This window comes from Scylla paramamosain, chromosome 2 (assembly GCF_035594125.1).
Source record: "Scylla paramamosain isolate STU-SP2022 chromosome 2, ASM3559412v1, whole genome shotgun sequence".
Lineage (NCBI taxonomy): Eukaryota > Metazoa > Arthropoda > Malacostraca > Decapoda > Portunidae > Scylla > Scylla paramamosain.
The window spans coordinates 13,115,001-13,124,874 of record NC_087152.1 but is presented as its reverse complement, the minus strand read 5'-3'; the positions used below and the strand labels follow the sequence as shown (position 1 = coordinate 13,124,874).

Sequence of the window (9,874 nt, the reverse complement as noted above, 5' to 3'; positions counted from 1 at the left end):
GCCAGTCGTTTCGTCTCCGCGTGGTTTCGGCTGTCACACTATCCTGTCAGCACAAATAATAATACTTGCTCGACTCTTTTGGGAATGTACCAGATAAAACATTAGAAACCAGTCAAAAATGTTTCAAACTAAATATGTAGCAGGACACTACAAATAAATGTGAAAACACTGAGTCTAGTTGCGAGTATTTAGCTTACAATAACAATTCTGTAGAATGTGCACCACCAGATCCCGTGGGTAATGTTAGCATAAACACTTACGATCAATGTTTTGTAACATATAAGTACAGTGCATCAAGATGGATCACGAGAGGCGGTTTTAGAATGTGCTTCTCCAGAGGAATGTGGGAGCCTTGACCAACCCTACATTAAAACAGCCAGTGATCACCGGCAACTCAGGCCATAGCGAACGCCCCAATTTCACTGCTTCAAGGAAACCGCCCTTTTGTGCGGCGTCGAAAAAAAAAAAAAAAAAGTCTGTGTGTGTGTGTGTGTGTGTGTGTATAAATAAATAAATAAATAAATAAATACATATATATATATATATATATATATATATATATATATATATATATATATATATATATATATATATATATATATATATATATATATATATATATATATATATATAATACTTGCTCGTGGTGGTGGCGGCCTGTGCGATACATAATGAATTTCTAATGTTTTATCTGGTACATTCCCAAAAGAGTCGAGCAAGTATTATTATATATATATATATATATATATATATATATATATATATATATATATATATATATATATATATATATATATATATATATATATATATATATATATATATATATATATATATATATATATATATATATATATAATACTTCATCAATGTTCGGGATGAAAAGTGCATCAACATTAATTTTCATTGGGCAATTTTGGATCATCATGGAATAAACTGATGCAACTAAAATATTTTGGGGAGGGAGAGGAAATTCATTATGTATCGCACAGGCCGCCACCACCACGGCGCGTCGCCAGGAACATTTGTACCGAGATTAGAAACACCAGACTTCAAAACACGACATGCGGCATCACGGGAAGGGAGAGTTTAAGGTTATGAAATTAAAAAATCAATGTGTAATTATGCTATTTTTTTTAAAGTTAGGCTCTCTCTCTCTCTCTCTCTCTCTCTCTCTCTCTCACACACACACACACACACACACACACACACACACACACACACACACACACACACACATACACACATACACACACACACACACACACACACAAATCAGCATTGTTCCTCTACTTTTGTACACGGTATCTAGTCTCAATTGAAGTAATGCTCTGTGTAAGATCTGCTTTTATTGTTTTCTTGATCCACAAGCTGTCGATTATCAAAGTTCTGATAAAAATTCAATGACATAAGATGAGTCCAGTGACGACACATACAAACAGTCTTTTTTTCGTAGTTTATACATTAGTACATGTTGATGAAATTATATATATGACACTGATCTTAATCATAACATGGGCTTGGTAATGTCTACGTAACGCAATGTATTTATACTGTATAATAAAACATAACAGCGTGAATACAATACAGGACACTCTTTTAAAAGTAACATCTATAAATCACTATGATGTCGAAAAGCAAAGATGTTATTACAATTCTCTCATAAACTTAAAGGAACCACCATAACACACATCATATAAATAATTCTTTCACGTAGTTTTTAAACAGTTTACATTCCCATCCTTTGCTTCTTTTTTTTTTTTTTATTGTACATCAATGAGTTATTTTTACCTCCACACAAATATTATGTACAAGTCTTCCTGAAATTGCCCTGTTTCTTTTTGTCCCGTCTCAAAACTACTGAGGCTCAAGAAGGGAAAGTAGAGCAAGGTTTTTATTTCGTCCGCACCTCTTTCCCCGGCGGTGTCTGTCCTGCCGGGGGACGCCGCACTGAACACACGGAGGAGAAACACGTGGCTGTCATGCCCGTTTTCTTTTCACATTTATAAAGGTTTAGTACACTTAATTTCCCGCTATCATTCCTGGACAGCTGTTATTTATTTATCTATTTATTCATTTTTTCACTGATCCGCGGCAGTATTCTCGAGAGCATAGGCAATCTGTCTATGTCTGTATGTGTGTGTCTAAATTCATTTAGCGTGGGTAGCGTCACTCCTTATCTATTTCACGACTCACTGTTATCCATGTCATGGCTTGTTTTCGTGCGTGAAGCCATTGTGTGTTCAATTTCACTCAGTCGACGGCGACACAAAACACACACTATCAGTTTTATCCATATTTGAAATAGAAAAATAGGACCGGCGCTGCGTGACGCGGAAATGAATTGGATCATTCACTGGGGAGACTATTGCTGGCTTGCCTCTCCTGCCCCTGCGTGCACCACTCACCGCCCTGCTCTTGTAATGCTTTATGTACACTTTTATCAAACCTGTGACACATTCCTTTTACATAAAATCCTGGCTATCACGATCACGGGGCGTCACCAGCATCCAGTCACTACACTGGTGTCTGAGGCCAGGCGTCCTGCACCACCGCGGCATTGTGGTGGCGGCGCGTGGCGGGCAGTGCTGCTCCTTGTCCTTGACGCTGCAGACAGCCAAGGCGCCGAAGGGAAACTAATAAATGTATAAATAACATCAAATAAACAAATACATGAATAAGTAAACATACAAACGAAAAATAAAAAAAAAGTAATGTTGTGACGGTGAAAACTTAATGATCCCATCTTGTATGTACATGTATGTAACATCAGTGGTGTCATATATATATATATATATATATATATATATATATATATATATATATATATATATATATATATATATATATATATATATATATATATATATATATATATATATATATATATATATATATATATATATATATATATATATATATATATATATACACACACAAAATTGGACCGCCGGATTACGATAAGATTAAAGAGTATCGTTATCACTGATCAGACTGAATCGGTCATGCATGAAATCGGTGTAAGGCAACAAAAACACAGAAAAAAAAGACGCATGGCAGTGCCTGACACCACCACCACAGGGGTTGCTGCGCCACCCTGGCACTCATTAGTTGTTGGCAGTACACACGGTCACCTGCACCGCACTCGTGACGCATCAACATAACTGCTCCTCGTGGTGTGCAGCAGTCTCAAGAACGCTTCAAAACCAGACACACGAAAGCTTGTTATATTATCATGAATATTCAGCTTTTCAAGTTTATGGCATTGGTCTTATTAGTCATTGTAACGCACACTTGACTCAGCTTTACTCACACAAGGCTGGTTCCGACTCTATTTGTGTGTGTCTGGATCGCTAGTGGATTGGCTTACCCGATATTGTACGGAAAAAAAAAAAAAAAACATTATGGATAGAATATTGAATGTTTCGGTAAATTCTCCTCGCGGTTTCATTGAAATATTGATACTTAAGGAAGTTTGGCATCATTTTGTATCTCCAGGATGATGTAAGCGATGCGCAGCCGTGATGGACGAGAAGCCTTTAGGGGATATCCAAGTCCAGCCAACTTTAAACAAACTTGCTGGCGTGTCCCGCTGCTTTCCTCTTGGCTTCTTTTTCTTTCTTTTTCTCCAAGAGTTCTAAGGGAAAGTTTGGTATCTCTGCAAGGACAGCTTTGTGAATGAAGATAAAAGACTCTTGTTAGGTGACCAATTCATCGGAAAACAGAAAAAAAGTAGCACTTAAGTCTTCACTTGTTGAGCTTTGTGCCAACAGGAAGCATCACTAGCTTAGTCTGGTGTACGAGTGTACGAGTGTGTGTGTGTGTGTGTGTGTGTGTGTGTGTGTGTGTGTGTGTGTGTGTGTGTGTGTGTGTGTGTGTGTGTGTGTGTGTGTGTGTGTGTGTGTGTGTGTGTGTTTCTCAGGATACTTTTTTTAAGGAGACACAGGAGTGGAGCTGATGATGGAGAACGAAAACATGATACAAAAAAGGCAAATAAAGAGCAGGGAGTGAGAGGGTAACCCAACACTGCCGTGGTTTTCATGAACAATAGCGGCGGGCTGGTCTCCTGAAAGAAAACGAAACATGACCTTAGTTGTGGTCCCGGGAAGCATCACGCGATCCACATACAACAAATCACATGTACACAATATATAAATTCTCTTACACCAAAGAAAAATAATACCAAAAAGAAAATACTAATAAAAACACCGTGACATGCGAACTCCTTATTGCGGAGACATCTTAATACTAACACTGCGGAGTTATTTCAAGTAGTGGATGTGCAGAAACAGAAAAACAGGGACGGGCAGAGAAAACCTTGAGTTACCAGCGAGAGGGATAAGGCAGCGAAGATAATGTTACTCTTTCATTACCAGAATGGACACAACAACAATGACTAGGAGTAGAAAGTCTTGTTCAGGGGAAAAAATATGTGTTGGGGGACAGAGGAGGAGGAAGGGGTAGCCGCTTAGCAGGTCAGGAGCAGCAGTAACCATAGAAAGAAGGCAGTAAAGAAGCAGGAGAGGCAGTAAGCTGTGGACTAAAAACACCACGAAAAAAAAAAGAAAGAAAAACTTAAGTGACTAGAACAATTTTTCAGCGTTGTGTCTGGAACCTCGACTTAACGCCCCACTCCCAACATGTGTCAGCTTGTTATGTCAGCTCGGTGTGTGATCAGCAAAGAGGGTGAGGCTTCCCACGCGAGGCTCAAGAGGATGGATCTGTGCTCGCCTCCGACTCACTGCCTTTCTCAATTACTCCTCTCTATTTCACACCACTCCTCCCTCTCGTTCTCTTGGAATATAACATTGAAGTTGAAGAAGAGAAAAAATATCCTTCCGTTCTCCTTCTCGTCCCCATTCTCTAGTGTAGCACAGTTAAAATAGAAGATATACTATTCGTAATCTCTTTTATCAACCGACCACGAGGAAGAGAGAATTTAAAGAGATAACTCACACAAATAAATCAGCTTATGGAGAACAAACGCATCATGTAACATGCTCTCAAGTGCAGTTGTAGTGACTATGATAAAAAGGCCTTTGACTCACTACACTAACAGGAAATGGTGTTAAATTAATTAAGTAAATGGACATTTAAGACAATCTCTTTATTCCTTAAGGGTTTTAATGCACACGAGGAGCGCAATAGTGATTACGTAGATTAAGGAAAAGTATAAGTCTTCATAAATATGTATACTTATAGAATAGTTATTTCTCAACCAGCAATTTATTACATGAGCGAATATTTAAGAATATCACATTATTCTTTTTTTTTCACTGTACACAGCAGGCATATCTGTGACTAGAGAGTAAAAGAAAATACGTAGTGTAAAATATAATCTTTTCTTTAATTCTAATGACAATACCTATTTACTATATTATTCACACAATATTTTGAATTCTTTTCCTGACATATGTGCGTCATAAAAAACATGATTATGTAAGTTTTCTGCGGAGAGACAGGCAGGAAGGCGAAAAAAAAAAAGAAAAAAAAAGCACGTACAATGTCTTAGTCTACGTCTTAAAAATCTTCATAAAACACAAATACAACCTGGATTAATAAAATTTACACGGACAATACTGAATCCATAGGAGGAATAGAAGAACGTATAATTTTTACCTTTCGTCTTAAAAATCTTGATAAAACACGACTACAACCTAAATTGAAAAACGTAAATAAACAACAGTGAACCCATCTAAACTCACGCACGAATCACCTCAATCTTGGAAACCGTAGAAGTGTTGTAAGAAATGATGACCTCAATGCAAATTTAAAAAAAAATACGGCGAACAATCAAGACAATTATTTCGTTCTCATACAAAATGTAAAGTCAATGAGCAGTGAAGGTAAAGCTTGCAGCGAAGCTAATGAACATACTCACGTAATTGCCTGGATCACGAACTAAATCTAAATATACTAATTGCAGATCGTGAAAATGGATCATAAATGCACATCAATACTGGCTGGAAAGCATCTGATAAACAGGCACATTTATAAAGAAGCGACACACACACACACACACACACACACACACACACACACACACACACACACACACACACACACACACACACACACACACACACATCAATAATTAAATCATGCACTTAACTGACATGTGTTAGTATGTACGTACGATTTCCAAGCAAACAGGGACGAAACTTTCAGGAAGGCCAAGCACAGACGAACTTTAAATTCATGCATGCGTTCGATAAGGAATAAAACATGAAGAGAGAAAAATTTATCATTACTGAGAACGACAGACACATTCCAGCACTTCTTACCAGCAATAACGTGCACATTGACACTCTTGGGCTTGGAGTTGGCGGGCGAGCAGGTGTAGGTGCCGGAGTGACGCGTATCTGCCACCTGCACCAGTAGCCGAGAGGTGCTCACCACGCCGCGCTCCGTTGACACCACCACCCCTGCACGCGTCCGGTCGTAGCTCACCAGCTGAGGGGCGGCACGGGGCGGAACGGGATTAGTGCGTGGAAGGTACGGGGTTTTGATGGGAAGTGTAGGGTAGTAAGATTATGATAGGTCGTGGAGACAGAGAGGGTCTAGAAGTGAGGGCAGCATGTCAGGATATGAGAGGAAGTGTGAGGATGTCACGGAAAATGGAGGGAGGGCGTTAATAAAGGATAGGAATTAGAGAGAGATTCTGGATGTGTTAGGAAGTGGAAAGAAGGAAAGAGCCAAGATGTGATAGGAAATGGAGAATGTCTAGATCTAAATATGAAGTGGATGCTGCAAGATATGAATTAAATAAAGGCAGAAACGGAGAGGGAGCGTCTATATATAGTAGGAAGTTGAAAGAAGAGTGAGTCTAGATGTAAAAGGAAAAGGAGGACGCTAATATGTGACAGGAAATTGATGGATGGATTCACGAAGCGGCAGGGAAGGATCTGACTCAATGACTAAAGGATCAAAGACACTGCAACACTGGGATCATATGGCGCAACACTTGAGGCAGGAAGTGAAAGTCATGGACGTATGGCAGGAAAGGAAAGAATGCATGTGTGTTGATCTACATGCAGCGGGCGTTGATGTAATGGCGGGCAAGTGTTGTTGATGTGATGAGCGTGTACACACACACACACACACACACGCACACACCATACATCACCCGCCACACCTGAACAATCAATCGATGTTTACTGTCAAATATCACACATGAGTCATATATTACACTATATGTTTCCTGCATTAATACTTTAGCAATGTGTTGAAATGCATGAAATTTACAACATTAATATGGCAATTCTTCATCTTTATTTTATTAATGGAAAATGTGAGATATACACAAAATATTTCCAGGTAAGTGATTATTGATCTACTCCACCTGGCGTGCCATGGGTGCAGTCACGGGCAGTCGAGTAAATTGTCTGAGTCACTTCCACTGTGTTTATGTTATTATATTAGGTTAGGTTAGTAACTTTCGGCACTCACTCCCACTGTCTTCAGGTTATGTTAGGCGTCTTTAGGTTATGTTAGGCTAGTAATTTTCGGCATTCACTTCCACTTTCTTTAGGTTATGTTAGGTCAGTAACTTTCGGTGCCCATTTCTAATGCGCTTCCCGTTTTCTTTTAATATAAAGTGCTCTGACCTACTAAAAATCTATCACTTATTAGCTTTTGGAAAAAGACTGCCAGTATAGTGTAGAATTACAAGGAAAAAAACAAAACACCCTGGAAGTGCGAGCAGAAGCTTACTTGACTCATGACCTCGAGTGTGCCTGAGCTGCATATTCCCTTCCTGAAGACACTGCGCCAAAAGACGGCAGGGACTAATGCTTCTCTTATCTTTTTTTACGTCCTCTCAGCGAGCCAGTAGAGCATGACTTCGTTCCAACACTGTTAGCAGCGCCACTCTTTAACTTTTATTATGATGAATGTCAGAATAACGAGCGACTGTTGACAGTTTTCCATCGCGTAGAAAAGGGGATATATGAGTGAGGGTCGAGAAACGGAGTGAAGGAAAGAGCTAAGGAAAAAAATATCACGAGTGAGGTTGTGGGGGATACGAAAGAAAGAAAAAAAATATAACGACTGAGGTGTTGGAGAAATGAAAAGAAAGAAAAAAACGAGAGAAAGAAAGAAAATAAAAAAGAATATCACCCGAGGTCTTGCACGGGAGGGAGAAATGTAAAAGGATAAACTGAGGGTAAATATCTCGTCCTTTGCAGCACGTACCTCATGCGTGAAGGAGTAAACTAACAAGGTCACGGGCAAGGACGGGAACAAGGACACCAGCAAGCATGTATACCACCACGCAGAGCAAACAGCAAGAACACGCGCTGAGGGACATTTTTCCACGCTCGTAAAACTCCATCTATGTCATCTTGGCACGCAATTACGATAACACGTAATTGCAAGGTCAAAATGCATATAGTAATTAGGGACAGTAAAGATGAGTGACAGGCTTAAACGTGCGTGTGTATGTATGTATGTGAGAGTGTGTACGTACATGACCAAGAGTTCTCCCCCCCCCCACATCAAGCAGCCGTCAACCAGGGAAATTAATGATACCTTTGATGTTAATGAAAGGTGAGAGTTTTGCCTGGGATAACACAAGCGCGGCCCCTGACTAATGACTGTGTAATGACTGCTCTTTGTGCGCTGGTGGTGGTGGTGGTGGTGGTGCCGCGTGGTCGGGGGAAGGGAAAGGGCCGGCGGAGGACAACTTAAGGCGCCTGAGGGAAGGGAAACGTGTTGAGGATCTGTTGGCTCATCGGTGTGGAATGAAGTGGTGGTGGTGGTGGTGGTGGTACTTGTGGTAGTGGTGGTGGTGATGTGAAGTATTGATCAGAGAGAGAGAGAGAGAGAGAGAGAGAGAGAGAGAGAGAGAGAGAGAGAGAGAGAGAGAGAGAGAGAGAGAGAGAGAGAGAGAGAGAGAGAGAGAGAGAGAGAGAGAGAGAGAGAGAGAGAGAGAGAGAGCATACAGTAAATTCCTCCCTCCCACAGGTAAATTTCCTCCGTAATCATTCCTCCCACAAGACTTCCCTCCTCCTCCTCATCTCCACCTTCCCTCCTCCACCAATAATTTTCCCCATAATAGGTTAGGTTAGGCAAGGTCAGGGTAGAGAAATTCATATTGGGGATAAATATTTCAGGCGAAATTATCACTGAGGAATATTCTTGAGTGGATACATAGATAGATAAATAAATATAGGTAAGAAGATAGACAGACAGACAGACAGACAGACAGACAGATAAACAGATAAAGGTAAGTAGGCAGACAGATAGACAGATAAGCAGGTAAACAGACCGATAGATACAGAGAGAGAGAGAGAGAGAGAGAGAGAGAGAGAGAGAGAGAGAGAGAGAGAGAGAGAGAGAGAGAGAGAGAGAGAGAGAGATGATGGCAGGCTGGCTGGCTCACCTTCTCATTGTGGTACCAGAATATGAAGGCTGGCGGCTCCGGGCTGTACTTAACGCTGCAGGTGAGGGCGAGGCGGCTCCCAGTGTTAATGTACACGTCTGGCCCGCCCACTATCTCCGTCTCGGGCTCTGGTGCGAGGAGAAAGAAGACAATAGGTAAGGAATGTCCACAGAGTCTAACAAGGTAAAGAGAGTTTGCAATAAAACGGGAAAGAATACCTGGAAAAAATAATGTAAAGAGAACTTACAATAAATAAATAAAGAAAGAATATCTAAAGAACAAATAAGGTGAAGAATGCATCACTGGTGTAAACAAAGAGAAGAATGCTTGCGAATATAGAAAGAAGAGCAAGGTAAATATGCTTGGAAGAATAAACAAGGTAAATAATGTAATAATGTTTCCAAAGGCATACAATAAACAAGATAAAATAATGCCTACAAGAATAAACAAGGTAAAGAATGGCAACAAATCTCATCAAGGTACACAATACAT

At 40.0% G+C, this 9,874-nt stretch overlaps 1 protein-coding gene across 2 annotated transcripts in view; it reads right to left on the bottom strand.

Annotated features, from left to right (window-relative positions):
- Positions 1–1,334: 1,334 nt before the first annotated feature.
- Positions 1,335–9,874, bottom strand: part of LOC135110359 (immunoglobulin superfamily member 10-like) — a 169,948-nt gene continuing 161,408 nt past the window's right edge. The window contains exons 5-7 of one of the 2 annotated variants that reach the window (XM_064022628.1): positions 9,383–9,510; positions 6,285–6,453; positions 1,335–4,063 (exon numbers count right to left, since the gene is read on the bottom strand). In XM_064022628.1, coding sequence (XP_063878698.1) covers positions 3,933–4,063; positions 6,285–6,453; positions 9,383–9,510 — 428 coding nt within the window. In that variant the 3' untranslated portion in view covers positions 1,335–3,932. Of the gene's footprint in view, positions 4,067–6,284; positions 6,454–9,382; positions 9,511–9,874 lie in introns of both variants that reach the window. The other variant, XM_064022621.1, reaches the window with a different exon arrangement.